The 24,987-nt window shown below is 37.8% G+C and overlaps 1 protein-coding gene across 3 annotated transcripts in view; it reads left to right on the top strand.

Moving 5' to 3' along the window:
* Nucleotides 1-24,987, top strand: part of LOC134754833 (extended synaptotagmin-2-A) — a 53,824-nt gene that overhangs the window by 26,381 nt on the left and 2,456 nt on the right. For all 3 annotated transcript variants that reach the window (XM_063691265.1, XM_063691262.1, XM_063691264.1), the window contains exons 13-23: nt 4,119-4,167; nt 4,282-4,371; nt 5,461-5,547; nt 6,032-6,190; nt 6,860-7,012; nt 7,262-7,409; nt 7,710-7,805; nt 8,553-8,628; nt 18,430-18,522; nt 20,398-20,494; nt 24,161-24,301. In XM_063691265.1, coding sequence (XP_063547335.1) covers nt 4,119-4,167; nt 4,282-4,371; nt 5,461-5,547; nt 6,032-6,190; nt 6,860-7,012; nt 7,262-7,409; nt 7,710-7,805; nt 8,553-8,628; nt 18,430-18,522; nt 20,398-20,494; nt 24,161-24,301 — 1,189 coding nt within the window. The remainder of the gene's footprint in view (nt 1-4,118; nt 4,168-4,281; nt 4,372-5,460; nt 5,548-6,031; nt 6,191-6,859; nt 7,013-7,261; nt 7,410-7,709; nt 7,806-8,552; nt 8,629-18,429; nt 18,523-20,397; nt 20,495-24,160; nt 24,302-24,987) is intronic.

Below are 24,987 nucleotides of genomic sequence, written 5' to 3'. Positions count from 1 at the left end.
ACCATTACCATCAATTCGGTCTTTTGATTTGGTCTGATATTTAACACCACCATGGCAACTCTGTAATAAAATAATGTAATCCTAAGGAGTTGATTCAATATTCAATTCAATAATCAATATATTCTTTATTCAAATAGGCCTAGCAACAAGCACTTTTAAATTGTCAAGTTTTAAATATTACCTTAATCTAAATATCAGAGCAATTTGTTGATGCAGTTATTATTATTCTTAAAAACATTGAATTATTATAGATATGTCAAACTTAATAATAAGAATTCACAAAACGATCATCAAACGCCAAAATTGTATAAAAAATACTAGTCTAGAAACTTTCTAGAATAAAAATTGAGATTTTGTGCAATAGTTATAAACAGTAGATATCTACTGATACGATACGAGGGCCGCCTTTTAAGTCTTATCGTTTGCAAATCTCTCACAATTATTTAAAAAAACTACCATCGAATCAAACTATTTGAATTAAGAATTCTAAAATAAATAAATTATGCTATAAATATTATTAAATAAATGAATATTGACCGGACCGTTTTCGTACAGCGTCGAGTCAAAGTTGATAAGTCAGGTGTGAAAATGCAAATTTCGTAGGAAATTTTTCGTGCGATAATTTTCTAAACTTTAAATGATGTTGAACCCGACTTCAGTGTTTTAAAGAGCTGACTACTGTTTTCATTGAGAAAGCATCATGCCTTCTGACTGTCTAAAGTTGGTATTTGTAATTTTAATGCGATTGCTCTAGTCTCAGTGACAGACTAGCCCTCTCTAGCCCCGCAAAACTGAAGTCACCTGCTTTCATCTCCACAACAGGCTGGCAAACTACGAGTTAAATGTACACTGGCAGGGAAAAAGACTGACGCACAACTTTGCCCCTAAGTACTTGGGAGTCACTTTAGATCGTTCACTCACATTTAAAGAACATCTTACAAAATTGGGTAGAAAACTGCAAACCAGGAACAACATCCTCAATAAACTTGCTGGTACTTCGTGGGGAGCGAATGCAGACTGCCTGCGCACCTCAGCCCTGGCCCTCGTCTACTCTACTGCCGATTACTGCTCACCTCAGCCCTGGCCCTCGTCTACTCTACTGCCGATTACTGCTCACCTCAGCCCTGGCCCTCGTCTACTCTACTGCCGATTACTGCTCACCTCAGCCCTAGCCCTCGTCTACTCTACTGCCGATTACTGCTCACCGGTGTGGCTGGAAAGTGCGCACACGGACCGAGTCGACGTGGAACTCAACAAGTCGATGAGATGCATTTCAGGCGCCATTCTTCCCACACCAACTTACCGGGAGCCAGCCTATGTAACATTGCTCCTCCCAGACTGAGAAGGGAAGAGGCCCTTTTAAGGGAAACCCAAAAACTTATAACTAGAGTGGACCTCCCCGTGCGTCAAGAGTTCCTTAACCCCAGTTATCATCGACTCAAATCACGTCACCCACCTTGTAAGCTGGCTAAAGCTCTAACAGAATCCAGACTCAGCCTCAAAGAAAAGTGGTCTTCTGACTGGCAGTCAAAAACAGACCGATCTGTTAGTAGCCTTATCTCACCCGATGTGAAAGTGAAGGGGTTCAGTCTCCCGCGACATGAATGGTGCAAGTTGAATAGAATGCGGACAGGGTTCGGCCGTACCGCACATTTTAAACAACTTTGTGGATGGATCGAATCGCCCAGATGCGACTGTGGCGCCGAGTCGCAGACTGTCCAACACATAGTCCAGGAGTGCCTCCACAGAGCCTACCCTGGAAGCCCCGATGACCTGTTCTCACTTACCTCTAACGCAGCCCAATGGCTGAGAACCTTGGATATTAACCTGTGACATACCTGTTACCTATATTTTTGATTTATTTGTGACTTTTTATGCCATTCGATTAAATAAATAAAAGTGACAGACTGGGTGAAGGTAGTCCGAAAACCGCGAAAACCAGGAAAACATTGAGGCTGTACGGCAGCTGATCGTCGAAGATCGCCATGTGATTTACCGTGAGATAGAAGCTTCTATACGCATTTCAGGGACAACCATTTAAAACATCTTACATGAAGCTAGGTGTAAAAAAAATATCGCAGGACACCACATTTGCTTATTGACGACCAAAACACCAAGCTGGTGCCGCAAAACTACAACAATTCGATCGAGGAGATTCAAAACTCGTTTGTGACATTGTCAGTGGTGATAAATCATAAAGAAGTAGGTAGGTACTTAAAGCAAGTTACCTACTGTCATATATTTTTTGTGACACACTTTTATTGCTGACTGTACTTGTAATGAACACAAACTCGAAGTGTTTGTGTTTTTCCATCAAAAAGTTCCGTTTGCTACCATCCGACTGCATCATCAGATCAGCTCCATGTTAGCATATGCAATAGCATTGTCATCGGAATTACGGATGTACTTCAAATTGAATCAGAGACCGGCAAGTGGTTCAAATGTATGTTACAAGATTTGAAGCACATATAGACAAAGATAGTTTGGATATACGGGGTCAAGCTAAATAATAGGGTGTTATAAAAAATGGTCACCTCGTTTGTCGCCACAAGTGTACACGTTGCCACTGTTGGGTTAGAATATCACAAAACCGTTAACCCTGACTAGTATATCACACTGCTTACTAGAAGCTATAAGTGAATTACGAAAAATCAACCGAAAACATCGTATGGTACTGCGCCATGACAATGCAAGCTCACACACCTCTCCCGGCAAACAATTGCATTTTTACAAGAGCGAAACGTCGAAATTCTCGACCACCCGCTGTACAGCCCTGACTTGAGCCCTAATGATTTCTATGTTTCCCTAAAATCAAGCAATGATTTCGTGGTTAACGGCACCGAACCCAAGAAGAGGCGGTAGACGTATACAAAACGGCCATTTGGAGCCCCAACTTCGGAGTGGAATAAGTGGTTTCAAAACTGGATCTACCGAATGAAAAAGTGTATTAAATATCACGGCGAGTTCCTAGAAAAACAATAAATAGTACTTGAGCTTTATTTATTTATTTATTATAAACTCATCGGCGATTGGCCCTAGTCACACCTGATGGAAAGTGAAGACAGGGCCTAAGATGGAGCTCACCGGTTCAGTAACAGCCTATTCACTCTTGTTTTAAAGAGACCGAGGTCATATTGATCAGGGAATACAGATGGCGGGAGCGCATTCCATTCCTTAGCCGTCCGTACCAAAAAGGAGGAGGCAAAACGTTTCGTCCGAACAAATGGAATGTGGACCACGAACGGGTGCATTCGCTCCCCGCGCCTGGATGTCCGATGATGGAAAGGGGAAGGTGGGATCAGGTCGTGCAGTTCCTGTGCGCACTACCCGGAATGTATCCGATAGAACACCGATAGGCAAGCGACTCGACGGCGATGCTCAAGGCTCTGTATTCTTGCCTTGACAGATGAGTCATCGCCAAAGAGTCTATGAGCCCGGCGCTCTATTGAGTCCAGGGCCGCCGCTTTAAATTGTCTTTAGATTTTATAAACGACACAACTTTAAAGGCACCCCTCGTAGACGTATAGTCGGCATATTACTTTTTGTTTTAACTTTTAGATATTATAACCACGCGCTTCGGTGTATCACATTGCTGCGGCCTCCTGCCAATAAATACACCCAGATCGTATTAGTCAACGTGTACTAGTCCCGTATCATGCATTTAATACACGGACGAGTGCTTATTATCACCTGTATGGATACTAACATCTCATGTAGTAAAGCTTATGCCTGAAAACAAATAAATAAATATCATTGACTAATTCGTAGTTTCCAGTTCATCGAGAGCTACGAGTAAAATCTTAATATCGTCAATGATACAATATGATAACTTGTCTTTCTGAACCTTATGCTACTAAACATACTTAAATTATTGCTTTTAACACCGGTGGCTGAAATAGCTCAATAAAAACAATGATTTTTCTGTTTCAATGGTAATTGAGCACAGTAATCGACCTTTTTGCGAAAATACGTCTTAGGTCCCTCTGTCTGTGTGTCTGTTACCACCACGAAACTTAACGTGGTGGTAAAGCTTTCTTTACCTTACCATCTCGCTACGCATGCCTAGGAACTGTTAGAGAGCTCGTAATCTAGAAGGTAATTATATTTTGTATTTGCAGGTGCTCCTTGGATATATCGCAAGTGGTACGCTCCGGTCGTTTGGATACGGTAGGCGGTGTTTTTAAATGAACATAACATGATTTACTTATTGAGTTACTTAATTACTTCAATATACCTATTCCACGTGTCGTTCATCTTACTAGGTACTCGTTCCGTTTACAGTGGCAAACTCTTCAAGAAGCAAAACATGGGAAAGTGGAGTTACGACTGTCGTGGCATCGTCTCTCCTCGGATGTGACTGAACTCTCACGGGTATGGATTTTACATCACATCGTACTAAATATCAACAATCAAAAAGTTCACGGAAAAATCTGTTGCTACCACTGGTAACAACTTGGTGGTAACTATAGTGGACAAAATTATTTTTCTTTTTTGTGTATTTAAGTATTATGATCGAAATTGCACCGCTTACGTAAGATGATAATTGTACATACATACATACATATAATCACCCCTATTTCCCGGAGGGGTAGGCAGAGACCACGGATTTCTACTTGCTACGATCCTGACATACCTCTTTCGCTTCCTTCACTTTCATAACATTCCTCATACACGCTCGCCGGTTTAGGGTGCTCCTGACCTGGCCTTTTTTCAGGATTTCCCCGATCTGATCAGAGAAAGTCCGCCGAGGTCTGCCCCTTCCAACTCCCGTTTCTACCTCTCCCTTATACACTCTCCTTCTTAGCCTTCTTCCACTCATTCTTTCCACGTGTCCAAACCATCTCGACATACCTTTCTCAATTTTTGTCACTACATCTTCGCTCAGTCCACACTTTTCCCTTATCACACTGTTCCTAATTCTATCTTGTAATCTCACACCACACACACTTCTCAACGCTCTCATTTCCACTGCATTCACTTGGCTCTGATGCCTCTTCTGCCATACCCAACTTTCGCTACCATACATAAGTGTAGGCACCAGCACCCCTCTATGCACAGCCAACCGTGCCTTTTGCGAGACCTTCTGGCTGCTCATAAAAGCGTTAAGTGCCCCATTCACGCGATTTCCAGCACTCACTCTCCTTTCAATATCTTTATCATGCTTACCGTCCCTAGTGAATAATGTTCCTAGATACACAAACTCTTTCACTTGTTCTACTCTTTTTTGACCAATCAAAATTTCACAGTTTGTCATATATTCCTCCTTTTCAAATACCATAACTCGTCTTACTTACATTTATTTTCATTCCTTTCCTTTCAAAAGATCCATGCATTCTAGTTACCATCTCCTGCAACTCTTCACCCAATTTCTTCACCTTCTTCAATTGTATAAATGCATTTTATTGTTTTACACACATACATATAGAAAAATATCGTATTGCTAATTTGACTGTACTGCAGGCTATAACCGAGACGCAGCTGATCAAGTCCGGGGAGCTGAGTTCAGCCGTCCTTTCTGTCTACATCGACTCCTGTAATAAGCTACCGGTAAATCTCGCACAATATCTGTCCTAATATTTATTTAAATTATCCTCCGTAATATCATTTTAATCATACTTTTTCATATGAGGTAAGCACATATTGACGTATCTAATATATTTAATTGCGACTGTACAGAAGATCCATTGTTAAACAAAATACTTACGTAGTTAGAAAACGAGCAAAAGTCATTAGCTTTGCCGTTCTTTTCTGACGCATAGATAAAATGTTCGGATTTGCTAGATTTGTTAAGTTTTTCCTCATTAACGCGAGACTGCGCAAGGCGACAATTATTTCTATATTGGATGCAAACTATAATACTGGGAGACTCTTGTTATCGAAGTGAAATACCACAGACCGACCTACTGGGGTACTCCGTTACTCAAAGAAAATAGGCCAGGCCTAACTATAAGCTTCCACAGTACAGTACAGTAACAGTGTGCAGGGCACGGGACGGGATGAGGGCACTAAGATGAAGCGAGGTTGGTTGCAGGACGCGCGCGTGGGCTCGCGGCCCGACCCCTACCTGACGGTGACGGTGGGCAAGAAGACAGAGAACACGGCTGTGCAGATGCGCACCGGCGACCCCGTCTACGAGATCGGCTACTCCTTCCTGGTGCAGAACCCCGAGATCAACACGCTCGAGATAAAGGTGATCACTTAGATTGCCTTACCTGTTATATCTATACCTCTGGTAAATTGTGGATTTTGTAATTCTATAGAACAAAGATTTTATGATTATTATTATAGCGACGTTTCGCCGAATCTTCGAGTCTTAAAACCGCGCGTTTTAGCAACTTATTACGATTATTAGGTGTAATTATATTTGAGTTTTTGTAGGCATCTTTCATGGGATTTTTGTTTAAATAGGTTATTAAGTTTAGCATATTTTTTAGGTTTCGGCCAAAGATGGCGCAACAGAATCCTTATTCTTTTTTTGGAAACCCAAATAAATTACCGCAATGGAAGAACAATGCACAACAGGATTGATCAAATGCACTTTTTCACTTGCATAATAGTTAACACTAAGCACCATCTTTTTTGATGTTCAAGATAATTACGACAAATATCGGCATAAACCGCTGCGTATTCGCTCGCTAGTTAGGGCACAATAGTTCCAAGTTCCAACTGAAATACTTATAAAATTATCGATAAGAATGTACTTGCCACTTAATGTGTGATCATGTCTTGAGATGGGCTCAGGCCCGGACCGGGATAAGTGGCGTACTAGAAGAGAGGCCTATGCTCAGCAATGGGCGATAAAAGGCTGCAATGATAAGATTTGATAATCATGTGTGGGTACAAGTTGTGTTGTCGGCAGGTATTGGACCAGAAGACGGGCAGCGCGCTGGGGCAGGTGTCGTACGCCATCGGGCTGTTGCTGAGGCAGAAGGGGCTGAGCTTGCTGACGCAGCCGGTCATGCTGCACAAGTCTGGCCCGGAGTCGAGGGTGCTACTGTCCATGCAACTAAAGGTGAGACCTAACTCATTACTATAGCTTTGGGCTCTATATTCTTTGCAATACATATTGCCAATTAAAATCTACGCGTCCGTAGCTATGGTAATCGCTTAGCATCCGGCGACCCTTAAGCCTGTTGGTCACCGACATGGTATAAAAAAATAGTTGTGTTACAAAAATGCCCAGTTTTAACAACAATAGTACCAAATCTCGACAATCTCCAGTGATCCTTGTATGGCTATTATTTAATATAATAATATCTAGATACTGCAAGAGTCGATCAGAGAGGAAGACATAGTGGAGCCGGAGAGCCAGCCCGCCGCGGCCGCTCCTGCTCCCGCCCCCGCCCCCGCGCGGCCTGCGCCCGCCGCTGCCGCCACCGACGGACCAGTGCCAGCGCCTGCTGCACCAGGTACAAGTTTCTTGGTGAAAATATTATTGCTTCACAGCTATTCAAAACACTAACATGTTTATGCGCTATGAATGACATCATAGCAACATTTATTATCTAGCCTTTCAAGTGGCATACTTCTTTTAGAGTTGAAAGGATTTCGATTTTATTTTAATTAAACAAATTCCAAATTTAAATGGCGTAAATTGTCCACGAGGCGGTTCCTGCCACTTCAAGGGTTTGAAACTATTAGATGACTCATGGAATTCAGAACAAAATGGCTACCTATTGGCTTAAGTTTCTGTGGATGTTTTATTCCAGAGCATTCGACACCGGAGCTAGCGAATCTAGAAGATGGCGCGCCAGATAGTGCGTCACAGAAATCTATTGCAGTCGAGGAGATGGTCAAGGAAGTGGGTGAGTATAAAATATGATAGATAGTCCCAGAGTAATTTATGCACTTTTGAATTTGGAATTTATGTTAGCGCTTGATTGCGCTATTTAAATGAAGCTATAATAGGGTATTTTACTACTAGCCTTTTTTCGAACTGTCAAAACGGCTTTCCTACTATGGAATTTATATGAAACACTAGCATGTGATGTCACAATCAAATTACCTACTCTTTATAGTTTTATACGGGTTTTAAAATAGAAATTGTGTCTAAAAATAACTGCTGTCTCCGTTTCTCTATTAATCTTCTGGTGCTTTATTTCATGCATGGTGTAAAATAATTTATTTTAAATACAGTCAAATACCCTATTCAAGTATTCACAAGATATGAGTACCATCGGTTGACGTTGGCCGCGCACCTTGACCGCTTCCAGGCGATGTGTCGTGTGTGTACAACTCTGGCGCTAGCGTCGCGCTTCCTGATTGGCTGCAGTTCCCATCCATCATTGGTCCCTTAGGTTGGTATTCCACCTGACCAATACCAAGATATCCAATGTGCATTTCGCCTCACTCTCTCACTAAGCAAAATGTAAGACGCAAATACACATTGGACAAAGATATTGTTCAGGTAAAATAGCACCTTTAGTGGCGAGGAATGTTGAACCTTCTTTTATTCCATTAGTTCGAAATTCGATTTGATTTTGTCCTTTTAAAAGGACACCGGGATTTAGGAGCGTAGATCATTGTCACAAATATTGTACTTGATATTCTAGATGTACCTCAAGAATCTCAAGCTCCGTCTGGCCGGGGCTCACCGAAACTCATTCATAGAACATCTTCGCTCACCACGTAAGATATTATTATACATATTACGTTCTTTATTAGTGGGGTTTCCAATGAGATGTGGTATGAGGCTTCACTTCTAGGTTCGGGGCGTAATTAGGATGCAAGTACTGTAGTTTATTGATCCAGCTGCCTCAAACCGGCCGGCCGACAGCAAATAACGCGTCATAGTAAAAACTCGAACTGCATATAAAGAGTGAAGCGTTATTGGATTGGGAAGCAATAAATATGATTACTTGATCAGAACCAATACCGTCTTTACCATAAGGGCACACGGGTTTTAGTATTTTCATCAACAAACCAAGCATTTTCATCCAAAACAGTATCATTTGATGAAGTGGAACTGCTGATGATGACCAGAACGGGACTCTTTAACAACGCATATTTCACTTTTTGCGATATGTCCTCTTCGTTATGTTTGTTAAGCAAGTAAGTTTTAAAGGAACATTTGTATTAAGATCTAGTTCTGATGATGGGTTCCATGAGGTCCAACTCCTCAAATCTTGATGGCATCAGATCCAGACCTTGAAACTTGATACGTACCCAAAGCGCAAAAATGTTTAGTGACATGACAGTTTGACCAGACAGGAACGAGTCTTACAGAATGATGCATCACAGAAACCGACTTCAAAAAGTATGAATTAAAATATTATTCCGTTTTATATGTGCTAGCAACTGAAACGTTCGAAGTCGGTGCCAAGCCAAATTTTAAAAACGTCACAACACCCCGTCAAATCGAATGTCAACCCCGTATATAACCAGTATTGTAACTATTTGGTTTGGCACCGACTTCAAACGTTTCAGTTGCTAGCGCATATAAAACGGGATAATAATTTTTAATACAGTTGCTCAAAAAGTGCTACTTTTCGTGGCTGTTTAGCGTGCGGAAAGTTGGTTTTCGCGAACTAGTGCTTTTTACTTTTCCAATTTTTTTAAATTTTAACTTGTTCCAATTCATGACTACTTATTGATGAGTATTAATATTAGTTTCCTTTAAACGTTGTAATCAACATAAAAACCTACTTTTAATGTAAGAATACGAAAAATATGCATATTTCATATTTTATTACTTACCTCTTCATCATTATAAGTATTATAACACGTTTATTTTTTAATATTGAAAAACCGTTCTTAATAAGTTGTCTGAATGGAACGGAACGCCTGTCAAAGAAGAGGCGTATTTTCTTACTGCAAGAATGTTTTAAGTTTCCAAAGGCAACATTCGATATTGTTTTTATAAATATACGATACACAAATAATCGTAAATAACGATATTTAGGTAATAATAGTACAATGTTTTAATATTTACAATTGTTTCTGTCTTATAAAACATGCATTGAAAATAAAAACTTTCCTTGAAGTGGGTTCAATAATAATAACAAAATCTATTCTACTCGAATAAAAGCTAGAAAAACAACTCTTCATCATGTCAATGTCACAGAATTAATAATATAAAAGTTTCTAATTCCATTCCTTACTTGTTGCTTTTCTTATTTTTTCGCAACTGTATTAAAAAACGTTCGATACATGTGCGGATATGTCATTCTTCACTCGTCCCAATATCTCGGTGCTCGTGAAGTAATGACATACTTTCCGCACTAGCATCGAAATGTACTATTTTGTTTTTTTTTTGTTTTTTTTTTTAAATATAAATGAAGGGTCACCTAGAGGGGGACGAAAATTTTATTATTTTTATGCTACGACGCATGGTTTAGGAGATACAGCCCTATAAAGTTTTTATTTTTTTTTTCAAATATAAATTGAGGGCACCTAGAGGTAAACGAAAATTTTATTATTTTTACGCTACGACGCATGGTTTATGAGATACAGCCATATAAAGATTTTTTTTACTCTTTTTTTTTTTCATTGTTTTTTGTGTATTATTTTGGGGTCTCTTAAAGGGGAACGAAAATTTTATTATTTTTGCGCTACTAAGTAGTACTAGTAATGACATACTTTCCGCACTAGCATCGAAATGTACTATTTTAATACAGTTGCTCAAAAAGTGCTACTTTACGTAGCTGTTTAGCGTGCGGAAAGTTGGTTTTCGCGAACTAGTGCTTTTTACTTTTCCAATTTTTTTAAATTTTAACTTGTTCCAATTCATGACTACTTATTGATGAGTATTAATATTAGTTTCCTTTAAACGTTGTAATCAACATAAAAACCTACTTTTAATGTAAGAATACGAAAAATATGCATATTTCATATTTTATTACTTATTTATTTATTTATTTAATCTTTATTGCACAAAAGAAAATACAATCGTACAAAAGGCGGACTTAATGCTATGAGGCATTCTCTACCAGTCAACCTTCGGGCAAAGCAGATAATTTGTAGGCGGTGCAACATAGTGATTACATATATATATACAAGTATAGTTAAATAATGGACAGGCATAGACATACATACATATATCTGTATATATAATATTCATATAAATACATACAATATACATACATACAAATACATAAGATATCAGATGAAACTTTCAAAACAGAAACACTAAGAATTCATCGTTCTGCCAGCAAAGTACTCACGTAAGGATTTTTTAAATGCAAATCTATTCGGACACTGTCTAATTTTAACAGGGAGACTGTTCCAAAGGCGAGCTGCCTGAATAGAGAAAGAATAGGACATGAAACCTGTTCGGTGAGATGGTATGGACAAAGAAAGGTTGCCAGTAGAGCGAAGTTGACGGACACGAGAAACACCATAGTAGTTGAAGAAAGATTTGAGATATTCGGGAGATTGGGGATCATTAATAACAGAAAAGAGGGTGCAAAGCATGCGAATATTTCGACGAACACGTATAGAAAACCAGCCGAGTTTAGAGCGGAAAGAGGAGACATGGTCGTATTTACGAAGACAGAAAATGAAACGAATGCAGTTATTTAGTAAACGATCTAACTTGTTCAAGAGCTCTTCATTTAAGTCTGGATAACACACATCACCGTAGTCAATTATAGGTAGGATTAATGTCTGTGCTAATAATATTTTTGTTTTAACGGGTAAAAAGTGTTTAAGTCTGTTAAGGGCATGTAGAGATCCAGTGACCTCTTCATCATTATAAGTATTATAACGCGTTTATTTTTTAATATTGAAAAACCGTTCTTAATAAGTTGTCTGAATGGAACGGAACGCCTGTCAAAGAAGAGGCGTATTTTCTTACTGCAAGAATGTTTTAAGTTTCCAAAGGCAACATTCGATATTGTTTTTATAAATATACGATACACAAATAATCGTAAATAACGATATTTAGGTAATAATAGTACAATGTTTTAATATTTACAATTGTTTCTGACTTATAGAACATGCTTTGAAAAAAAAAACTTTCCTTGAAGTGGGTTCAATAATAATAACAAAATCTATTCTACTCGAATAAAAGCTAGAAAAACAACTCTTCATCATGTCAATGTCACAGAATTAATAATATAAAAGTTTCTAATTCCATTCCTTACTTGTTGCTTTTCTTATTTTTTCGCAACTGTATTAAAAAACGTCGTTCGATACACGTGCGGATATGAGGCGTATTTTCTTACTGCAAGAATGTTTTAAGTTTCCAAAGGCAACATTCGATATTGTTTTTATAAATATACGATACACAAATAATCGTAAATAACGATATTTAGGTAATAATAGTACAATGTTTTAATATTTACAATTGTTTCTGACTTATAGAACATGCTTTGAAAAAAAAAACTTTCCTTGAAGTGGGTTCAATAATAATAACAAAATCTATTCTACTCGAATAAAAGCTAGAAAAACAACTCTTCATCATGTCAATGTCACAGAATTAATAATATAAAAGTTTCTAATTCCATTCCTTACTTGTTGCTTTTCTTATTTTTTCGCAACTGTATTAAAAAACGTCGTTCGATACACGTGCGGATATGTCATTCTTCACTCGTCCCAATATCTCGGTGCTCGTGAAGTAATGACATACTTTCCGCACTAGCATCGAAATGTACTATTTTGTTTTTTTTTTTAAATATAAATGAAGGGTCACCTAGAGGGGGACGAAAATTTTATTATTTTTATGCTACGACGCATGGCTTAGGAGATACAGCCCTATAAAGTTTTTTTTTTTTTTTTTTCAAATATAAATTGAGGGCACCTAGAGGTAAACGAAAATTTTATTATTTTTACGCTACGACGCATGGTTTATGAGATACAGCCATATAAAGATTTTTTTTACTCTTTTTTTTTTCATTGTTTTTTGTGTATTATTTTGGGGTTTCTTAAAGGGGAACGAAAATTTTATTATTTTTGCGCTACCATGTAGTACTAGTAATGACATACTTTCCGCACTAGTATCGAAATGTACTATTTTAATACAGTTGCTCAAAAAGTGCTACTTTACGTAGCTGTTTAGCGTGCGGAAAGTTGGTTTTCGCGAACCAGTGCTTTTTACGTATCCATTTTTTTTTTTATTCTTGTTCCAATTCATGACTACTTATTGATGAGTGTTAAATATTAGTTTCCTTTAAACGTTGTAATCAACATAAAAACCTACTGTTAATGTAAGAATGCGAAAAATATACATATTTCTTATTTTATTACTTACCTCTTCATCATTATAACACGTTTATTTTTTAATATTGAAAAACCGTTCTTAATAAGTTGTCTCAATAGAACGGAATAGCTATGGAAGGTAGAGGTGGGAATAGCTGCCGAAACGCCTGTCAAAGAGGCGTTTTTTCTTACTGCAAGCATGTTTTAAGTTTCCAAAGGCAACATTCGATATTGTTTTTATTCCTTGCTTGTTGTTTTTCTTATTTTTTCGCAACTGTATTAAAAAACGTCGTTCGAGACACGTGCGGAAATGTCATTCTTCACTCGTCCTGAGTCTTAGATATACCGGTACTCGTGAAGTAATGACATACTTTCCGCACTAGCATCGAAATGTACTATCCGTGATCGTTAGTGCTAGGAAGCTGCAATTTGGCATGGATACATAAATCATGCATTGCGACAGAACAGTAAAATAAGAAGTATGAAATTTTTATTTATTGAAATACATGATAGTTAACTAATAGCCCCCGTTTGGCCTATTTGGACAGAATAGTAACTACGAAACCCTACACTGAGCATGGCCCGACAATCTCTTCGCCGATTATTTAAATTTAATTCTGGCCGTAATCGATACATCCACACCAAAGTTTAAATGTTCAAAAACTTTATATAATTTTATTTTGCCATTAGACATTTATTACGCACAAAAAGTATTAATACACGATATAAAGTAAATATTTATCTGTTTTTATATACATACCTATATAAAACCACAATAACACGTTATATTGTGATTTTTTCGCAAATATATTAAAAAACCGGCCAAGTGCGAGTCGGACTCGCGCACCGAGGGTTCCGTACTTTTTAGTATTTGTTGTTATAGCGACAACAGAAATACATCATCTGTGAAAATTTCAACTGTCTAGCTATCACGGTTCATGAGATACAGCCTGGTGACAGACACACGGAACCCTAAAAACGTCGTTCAATGTACGTGTGAGTGTTATTATTTACTTGTCCCGTGTCTTCGGCTCATAAAAGACATCTCGGAACTCGTAAATACACACACAACACTTTTTTTCTACTCGTCGAGTATAATCTGTGTATTACAACTTCATATGCAACACTACACCCTTACTCTTTTCAACGTTGGATAGTCTATGGCACTTCCGAGCTTCCGACTCAAGCATATGAATTTAATCGATACGCTTTAGTCAATTATAAAAATTTTGAAAATAGAACTTCCATACATTTCGATAAAAGGAGACTCGATTCAATGCAAATTGCCTACTTAAACACGCTGCTGCGTCGCATCTGCTTTTGTGATTGGTTGGCCAACAAAAACATTTTATTTTATGTTGTAGTAGAAACAACTGCTTCATAAGTCAGAAACGCGCATGTGACACCCTTCATATAGCAACATCCATACCCTACGAAAACAGCTTAGCGTTGCTTGTTAGTCTCCATAGGCTACGGTGGCCAAAATCGAGAAAAAAACTGAATTGAAACGCTCTTAAATAGTACATTACTACAGAGGCCGTGGAGTAAGGGGTTGCCGGCCGAATAGAATAGACGGCCGAACGTAGTGAGGGCGGATAGTTATGAGGCCGCCAACCCCTTTTCACGCCAAGGTATGTATAGTGCTTTTCTCAAACATGCAATGAAATAATAATACAAACATGATGATGATGATTGTTTCATGTCGTAATGTGATAGGTTATTCAGTGCATGGAGTATCGCGGAGGAACAAAAATTTTATTATTTTTGCGCTACGACACACGGTTTAGGAGATACAGATAAAAAGAAAAAGAATTTTTAGTTTTTTTTTGTTTTTGTTTCTTTTTTATTCATTCTAGGGTCACCTAGAGGGGAACTCAAATTTGATTATTTTTTCGCTACGACGCATGGTGTATAAGATACAGCCCTATACAGATTTTTTTCTTTTTTGATTTTCATTGTGTTTTTTGTGTATTATTTTGAGGTTTCTTAAAGGGGAACGAAAATTTTATTATTTTTGCGCTACGACGCATGGTTTAGGAGATACAGCCCTATAAATTTATTTTTTAATACAGTTGCTCAAAAAGTGCTACTTTTCGTGGCTGTTTAGCGTGCGGAAAGTTTGTTTTCGCGAACTAGTGCTTTTTACTTTTCCAATTTTTTAAAATTTTTGTAATCAACATAAAAACCTACTGTTAATGTAAGAATACGAAAAATATGCATATTTCATATTTTACCTCTTCATCATTATAAGTATTATAACACGTTTATTTTTTAATGTTGAAAAACCGTTCTTAATAAGTTGTCTGAATGGAACGGAACGCCTGTCAAAGAAGAGGCGTATTTTCTTACTGCAAGAATGTTTTAAGTTTCCAAAGGCAACATTCGATATTGTTTTTATAAATATACGTTACACAAATAATCGTAAATAACGATATTTAGGTAATAATAGTACAATGTTTTAATATTTACAATTGTTTCTGTCTTATAGAACATGCATTTGAAAAAAAAAACTTTCATTGAAGTGGGTTCAATAATAATAACAAAATCTATTCTAGTCGAATAAAAACTAGAAAAACACCTCTTCATAATGTCAATGATGTCAGTGTCACAGAATTAATAATATAAAAGTTTCGAATTCCATTCCTTACTTGTTGCTTTTCTTATTTTTTCGCAGCTGTATTAAAAAAAACGTCGTTCGATACACGTGCGGATATGTCATTCTTCACTCGTCCCGATATCTCGGTGCTCGTGAAGTAATGACATACTTTCCGCACTAGCATCGAAATGTACTATTTTGTTTTTTTTTTTAAATATAAATGAAGGGTCACCTAGAGGGGGACGAAAATTTTATTATTTTTGCGCTACGACGCATGGTTTAGGAGATACAGCCCTATAAAGTTTTTTTTTTTTTATATAAATTGGCACCTAGAGGTAAACGAAAATTTTATTATTTTTACGCTACGACGCATGGTTTATGAGATACAGCCCCATGAATATTGTTTTGTTTTTTTTTTGGGTTTTTTTAGCATGTTTAACCGCTTATAAATATAGTACCATAGATTTTGTATTTTTTTTTATGTCGCAAGTATGCTTACAGAGAGTGGTCGTTGGCTGTATGTAATATTTCCTTTGTCAGTCTAATCTTAGTGAGCAAATTTAAAAGTTAGAGCAGCGGACAATAATGTACGTTTTCTCAAAAATGGACGGCAAAGTCGACGTTGCCGGTTAAAAAGTAAGTCGCGAAGTGCGTAGTTTATGGTCAGTCAAAAAATTAAAAAGTTTAAAACATTGCAGTCTCGATTTCGGAACTGCAATGTTGCATACAAATTCCATTACTTGTCGAGTTCCAAACTTTTTAAAAGTTGAAGTGGCCATATCAAATGAAGGCAGAGGTCCATTAAACAGCCAAGCAGATGATCAGTACTTATTATTATAATGTTGGTACCGCGACTATTTAGGTGTCTCAAATAGGTTGGCGTATTTTCAGCAGAAAAATACACTTCCATTTTTAATTAAAAAAATAAAAAGGCGTCAAAGCAAATCTTTTTACTTTTTTCTGTGAAAATGTATACATAAGAACGTTGCTTCTGTAAAATATTTCTACTATATTTGTATTTATTGCGCCATTTTTGAGAAAAGCACTATATATGACTTGGCTGGAAGGCTACTTGCTGGCTTCGGATTCAATTAAACGGACTCCCAAGGTCGTCCGTTTAAAACGAAACCTCAGCCAGCAAGTAGCTACTTCCGAGCCTCGACAATAATGTACTATTCATACTAACTCCCTACATTACTTCTTGGCCTAGGTCAAGTAGTAATGTAAGGAGCCATAAATGAGCAACTTCATGTCTTCATTTCGTGACATTAACGCATACATTTTGGAGTATGTTTAAGAAAATTAAATTTAGCGCCGAGCAGGTACCAGGGCCTCATGAGTTACGAGGAGGTGTCGTTGACCAACCCGCCGGGGGCGCCGGGCCCGGCGGCCGGGGCGCGTACGAGTATGAAGGTATCGCGGGCTGCGGCAGCTCGCGTATCTTAGCTGTATATTTTTGGTTTGTTTACCTATATGATTCTACTAGTAGAAAGTATTATTTTTTTGTCTCGTAGAAAAAGTATTGTATACAATATTGATATAATCAAGCTTTCCAATCTCGTACCTTAACTTACGCAACAGCAAGCTTCGTTGTTTAAACACGGTACCCGACTGAAAAGCTCTCTATTATATCACGATTGTATAAAATACTATTCAACACTTGCATTGAAATGTACTATTATTTCATCCTTTTTGAAGTCAGTTTCTAATTAATTTTTTCATGTCACTAATCAAAATGTGTCACTGTAAATGTTGTATCTATTGACTTGTGAAAGGGCCCTTGAGACCTACCTATTACAAGCTCTTTAGTAACTTGCAATGTAACTATGTATGTACTTATGTAACTATGTTTGTACGGGTCAAATCTTGCTAGTTAAATTTTACCCTCTTCCCGACTTCCAATGAAGCTGAAAATTTGCATACATATGTAAGTCGGGTGACAATGCAATATTATGGTACCATCGAGCTGATCTGATGATGGATACAGGAGATGGCGATGGGAACTCAGGCGGTCTAGCATAAGTTGCGTTCTCGCGCGCGAGTCCATACTTGAAGTCGCGCTAGATGTATGAAGTCGCGCGCGAGAACGCAACTTATGCTAGACCGCCTGATGTGATAAAACAACGCAACCTAATTGTGTTTGGGGTTTTTAGAATTGTCTCGATGAGTATTAGTTGCATGTGGAAAAAAAAGTACAGTCAGCGATAAAAACTTGTACCAAAAATGAAATTTTTGCCAAAAACTTATTTATAGATATATTTCCGAATTTTGAATTTTGAGGTTTGAAGAGAAAGTTAGACGACCGTTATGATTGCTTTTTATCTATCTGTTGCAAAATTATCTTTACAGTACAGTACATAACGTATGGTGTTACTTTCCTGCACTAGTGCGGAAATAAGCACTTTCCGTCCCTATGTCGAAAATAAAATGACCATATGTAGGGTAGGGTAGGAAACAGTGGCTCAGAAAAATATAGCCGGGTCACTCAACCTAATTCCAACATGATAGATGCGATATTGGGGCGACTGAGCCACTGTTTCCTACCCTACCCTACAGTAGTAAAACGTTGTACGATACACGTGCGAATAGGTAATTTGCAACTTGTCGATTTATCACCACTCGTTGCGAATTTCCTAGTTTCCGTATGTATCGTAAAGAAGTATGTTTCACATAAGATAGTTGGTGTGTCGTGTCAGGTCGGCGGGCGAGGCCGGGCTGGGCCGCGTCCTGCTGTCGCTGCGTTACAGCATGCCCTCGCAAACGCTCTTCATCGTCGTGCACAAGATCATGTACGTACCTTTACTACTGCACGGTTAGGGAACATGTAGTTATGCCCCCCTAGTTGTGTAGTTGTCACGTAGTTGACTACGTGACCAAAACCTAAGACCCCCCTCCCCTCCTGTGACCAAGCGTGGTATATTCAAGACCCTCCTCCCCTAAACTGCTCACTTAGTATGGGTACATTCCATATATTTAGTAGGGGCAGTAAGTGCAGTGACTATGCCACTTTTCCCTCAGGCTTGGCACGATTGTCCTTGGATCAGACTAAGCTGATCTAATACCCTAGCCACGAGATTAACTCTTGATTATCCCCCAAAAAGGGAAGGGGGAAAAGGGCGCTGGCGGTTCAGTTTCCGCTCTATTTCAACCTATCTGTAGCACTCGGGTCAAGTTTGGTATCATTTTCGTATAAATTAGGGACGAGTAGGTAATTCATTTGTAAAATAATCGTCATACCTATACATACAAAAAAAAATCTTTTTGCACAAGAAATGTACATTTTATGTAATTTGTAAAAAAAACATCAAATTTGTACCAAAAACGGGTCAAAACACAGAACGAGCAGTAAAACATTTCGCGTAATATACGAATATTTCATAAATTAATTTCTCTGATAGCTACAGGTAGGTAGAAACCAAGCGCGAACTGGACCGTAGGAGCTGCCTTTCCCCTCCCTTTTTGGGGTGTAACCAAGAGTTAATTAATCACGTGGCTAGGGTATTAGATCAGCTTAGTATGAGCCAAGGTGTCGGCGGAGACAAAAGTTCATACTGCTCCAAATGTTTCTGCACTTACTTCCCTCACTAGGTAACTAGTGTGATATGGCCATTCAATGCCACCCGTGTGAGGCTGAACCTTATCGTCCAAAATGTTACAATTAGCCTCATGCATGAAGTTTATATTTGAACGAAATATGTTTTATTCGGATGTTTGTTACCGTTATATCATGTTACAAATGCATTGCCGTTTTTAAATTACCATTTAATTACTTAAAATTATAAATAAAAAGTACAAAAATTTGCCCGCGAAAAGCTAGTGAGCGAAACGCTCGAAACGCCACGTGACGTCACGCGTTCGACAGATTAGTGTCATTAGTAGCAAACGTCAGTTGGGCCGCCCAACGTGTGACGTCATCACGCTCTGTCAAATTCGCGCCAAAAATTATGAGCGTTTCAACCGCTCAAGATTTTTCAACATTTTAAATATTTTTTAATAAAATAATGTTAAGGTTTACAAAAGTATTTTTATCATTTCCGGTGTTCCAACGATATAAATTATGAATCCAAAAATAAAAATAAATTCATGCATGGAGCTAATTATATTAACCCCTCGAGCAGGGGTGCGAAACTCCTAGCTTCGGGCGAACTCGGCTCCGTTCAGCTCAGCATTGCTCCGAGCAATTATTAGGGTTGGCAGAACTTGACATCCCTTTGCGTGCACGACCACAGAAGATAATGACCTGAATTTTGACAACCCTAAATAGCCGGAAGGGATAAAGCCATATATTAGAAAGGGACATCATGAATCGACCCTGAACCGCTGTCAAACTTCGGTTTTGTAGGAAGTTTCCTTTCTGTACGGTAGTACTATTATTTATTCTGTGCCTCGAGTCCCGTAATACGCGGACGCGATATCCCGTCGGCAAAAAAGTTACCTCTATATCCACGGACGCAACCTCGCACACGCAATTTCATACAAAATGTAGGTATGACAAGTCCAAAACCCCATAGACGAGGATTTTGACATTGTCTATGGCTGGGACCGAGGCGAGGGTTCATTAGATCAGTCTTATTTCCACAACACATAGACATATTATTGTTTAATGCTAAGTATACTAATCCATTAATTGCAATTATGTGTTTAACTCGCAAATGATTTAACAGGAATATACCCTTGAAGGACCCAACAAATGTGCCCGACCCGTACGTGAAATTGTACTTGCTGCCAGGACGCTCTAAAGATTCCAAACGGAAAACAGCTGTAAGTCTTATGAGTTCATTTTTAGGGTTCCGTACCCAAAAAGTAAAAACAGGACCCTATTACTAAGACTCCACTGTCCGTCTGTCTGTCTGTCACCAGGCTCTATCTCATGAACCGTGATAGCTAGACAGTTGAAATTTTCACAGATGATGTATTTCTTTTGCCACTATAACAACAAATACTAAAAGGTACGGAACCCACGGCGCGCGTCCGACTCGCACTTGGCCGGTTTTATATTTTATACCACAGTGGTGTTGGTGTCAGTGGTTGTAGTGCGATCTTGATTAAGAACCAACGAGGTAGAATTACTATAGAAGAATGACTTGAGCTCAAAAATGACCCCACGGCGACTGTGCCGCGCGGAATTTGACAGCTTTAGTACGACAGCGGCCTTCTGTGGCATAACATGTCAGCTCATATACAATTATTAATTCAGAAAGCCGCATAAAATGCCTTCTTGTGCGGTAAAATGGTTCCGCAACAATTAAATAAAACACAAGAAAAAGGATGGGATTAATTGGTTTGTGTAAGTTTAATTCCTAAACACGATAAATAATTATTTAAATTAGCAGACTGTTGAAGACTAATACGCTAAACCAAAGAGGATATAATAAGATAGAGCGGTACTGTCATAGTACATTTTGTTACCACTGTAAATTCACTGCCATCTATCGACATACTTTAAAACTAAAAATGAAGATGTATAAAAATTCGTTAAAATGTATTTAATATGGATAAATGATTTTTTATTTGTATTAATTATTTTGATATGATTTTGACCCATGTTCTTTAACGGATATGCGTTAAAATTATAAATAAACGAAACCGTCAACGCCCTCTATACGAGAGAAGGCCAAAACTAGTGGCGCCATCTGATCGAGAATCAAATTTTCGTGATCTTTCGAGGCACGTTTTTTCCTTATACTGTATCCATCTATTACGGAGTTATATCTATCTTTGGCTAAACCAAACTCTATACTAGTTTCATAATGACTTATGCCTTTTCGATACGGGGTGGCGAAATGGGGATAGCGTTATGCAACATATCTATGACAAAGTTGAGTATTGATTTTATTTTAAAGCAACAAGCAACTCGGTAAAGCAACAAGATATTAAGATCGGTGCAAATTTCTTACCGGTAAACTTCCTGCTTTATTTATTCTAGTTTCCCAAAGGACCCGGAACAGAAAATTCTTTGGACAGATGCTGTTACTTTAGAGAGGCAGGAAACAGATTTATACCCTACCACGCGAATTTGTAGCGTACATTTTATGAGACTGATATTACAAGCGAAACTCCTTTTCTAATTCCACTTATTAGAAAAGGAGTTCCGCTTGTAATATTAGTTGTAGTTATTATGCAACACGGCCCTGGAGCCGATTACATATCAACTTTTAACTAATAAATACTAATAATATTAGCCAAAGTCTCTTTCTAATCAATATAATTGGAAAGAGACTTCCGCTAATATTATTAGTTGCAAGTTATTGTGCAATCGGCCCCAGGTGCCACGGATTAAAGTGACGATTTTGTATATTCTTTTATCGCTACTCTTACCTAGGTACCTACCTAGAAAAGTGTTTTAAATAAAATTGAGAAACGTTGACCACTGGCATTTTATAAAAGTCTGTATGTACTGACACTGTTTCAAATTACATACTACGCATTAATATTATATTTCAACTTTTGAATGTATCGATATACTCATAATATAAGGTTTTGACATGCGTAATCTTATCAATAAATACGCGTCAAATAATAATTATAGGAATTGGTTCCTTCTTGGTTAGTATCATCCTTGTAAGGTTTGACAACGCCAAAATATAGTAACGCCGCGCAAGAGGTTTGGCGCATAGAATTTAATTATAGCCAATCAAAACTTATATCGACCAATCACAACTTTTTTTTTAAAGCGGGAAATAGTTTATTGGATATAATTAAAAGCTGGATATATTAACCTTTTTTGAGCTAAACATATTAATAGAGAAGGGATAGCCGTCAGTGTCAGTGTGGCTGGAGTCATTTTTGGAAGGCATTTTTCTATGGAGGGCGATGTCTATATTCCGTCGCCGTTAAGAACCGTTTCGTTTTTAAAGCCTAGTTAAAAGAGAGCCGTACGTCAATCTTGCTTTAAGAACCCTATTACTATCAATCCTAGTCCTAGTATATTATTTACCACCAATTCGCTTAAGTTGTAACTTTTAGGATTTTATTCCCACTGGTAAAAGGAAATAAAGTAATTCCCAGCTGTTACCAGCGGTAACTTTGCAGGCACTAATAATGCTACTGTGATATTAGTTTAGATAGACCAGCGGCGTTGAGACGTAAAGACCGTATCGTTAATTATGGGCACAACTTAGCCGTTTTTTGTTTTGGTACTATATTTTTATTTAAAAATTACACATGTTTACTCCTGGGAGCTCAACGTAAAGCATATGGTTTGGACAAAATTTACCCAATCCTTCCGAGTAACAATAACGATTGTGGACAAATACTACAAAAAAAAAATAGGGTTTACCAACAAGACGATATTACACAAAAAAATCGTACTATGGAAACAGCAATTACACATGATTCGTAAAGCGAAACATTTGGGCATAGTGTAACAATTTCTTTTAGATAAAAAAAAGTTTTTGATCTTTGTATGGTGGCCTTTTATAGAATATGGCATGTTTATATTATTGTATAGTTACGACAACTAGTTACTTTGGTATCCAGTATAACTATCATCATGGAGCGTTTCTATCGACCTGCTCTTGCTATGATTCAACGCCATGAATGTCCGTTAGACTTTGGTTTTTGGTAGATTATTTTAGCTGTCTGCCTCATTCCGCTTGCGTCAGAAATTGACGGGAATCCAAAATGTTGCGTAAAAAGTCGTATTTATGTAAAAAATAAAAATTGAGCAATCATGAAGAGGACACTTGGATAACATGTTTTGGCAGCATATTAAGGCGGTTCCCTGAGCCAGAAGGCGAAAAATCTCCTTATATGATCATGTTTTTCTAAGAGGCGTTGATATTAGTAGACGTGGAAAAAATATATGTAGTTCTTGACTATATTATCTATAATAACATAGCTTCCGATACACGAATTATGACACTTCGCTCGATACAATTAATTCCCAAAGTAACCTCTAACTCGGACTTTTAATCCAACATTACTCGGTTATTTATTATGTGATACTATAAACAAAAATAGAAGAAAAAACAATCTTAACTTAAATAGTAATTTCATAGCTTTCGAATTTCGATATTGTAAGGTAACGTTTTTAAAATAAATAAAAATCGACAAAATTCGATCAAAATTGACACTTGGCGTGCATTATCTTTCCCGTTCTTTCTTGCGAAATGTGACGGTGACAGCGGCAAACCGATGGAACGACCTTCTTTTTTTTTAAATCGTACAAAGGAGTCGGTGAAATAGTCTCAAATCAAGCTCGATAAGCTTGTCCAAATTACATTTGCTTAGACGATATTGAAAGCATCATAAAGTCCCTAAAATAATAAAATGTAAAACCTTCTTATATCAGATATGGATAGTAATAATAAGAGCATAGTAATATAAAAATATGTAAACAGTTAGACCAGGTTTTATCTGTTCTGTAGCTGTACCCATAATAAACGATACGGTCGTTTATTTACCTTAAACGTAACTTGTGTACAGGTGGTGAAAGATAGTTGCATGCCGGAGTTCGACGAGAAGTTCGAGTGGTCGATCCCACAGGCGGAGCTGCACTCGCGGCAGGTGGAGGTGACCGTCGCCACGCACAAGGGCTTCCTCGGCGGCAGCCCCGTCATCGGGCAGGTGAGAAGCTTACTCCCTCCTTCTCATTTTTTATATCCATACATATACTAGGAAACATCCCGTTAACAAATTCCCTTGATGTCAGTGTATTGAATGACTGGCAATTTTTATGCGCATATTTTTATATTTTTATGGGCTATGGCAGAAATAAAGCCTGACCAGTAATATATGATCATTGTCAAGAGGGCGCTGTTGTTGCGCATGTAGGGTGACAGTTCAGTATAGTATGAAAAACATAGTTCCAGTGAAATTCCGCAACATGGCGCGTGATCATATATTCGGATCGGATTTTTAAATTATATATCTATTGGTCAAATCCAGTTTTGATGAAGGGATCAATGAGGAATTTATTCGCAAGTCTTATTATGGGTATCAATCATTGCCATTCAAAAAGTACCAACTGGTGAAGTGAAACTGCTGAATCCTCATGAAGACCAGAACGGTACTTTACAACGACAAGTATTTTAGTTTGGCTATTTTTTTTCTTTGTTAAGATTGTTAAGCAACTTGAGGTAAAGTGGTACTGATTAGGAGTTGAGGACCATAAAGTGATCAATGGAACTCCGTAATTGAACGGTGTTTGTGTTGGGTGTTAAACTGCCTAATGATACTTCAAAGTTATTATATTGCACCTATTTTTGTACTATGATCATTACTATTTCTAGAAGAATAACATTACGATTTGA

Source organism: Cydia strobilella, chromosome Z, assembly GCF_947568885.1.
Source record: "Cydia strobilella chromosome Z, ilCydStro3.1, whole genome shotgun sequence".
Taxonomy (NCBI): domain Eukaryota; kingdom Metazoa; phylum Arthropoda; class Insecta; order Lepidoptera; family Tortricidae; genus Cydia; species Cydia strobilella.
The sequence above is the reverse complement of the archived record's forward strand: the minus strand, read 5'-3'. Positions and strand labels throughout refer to the sequence as shown.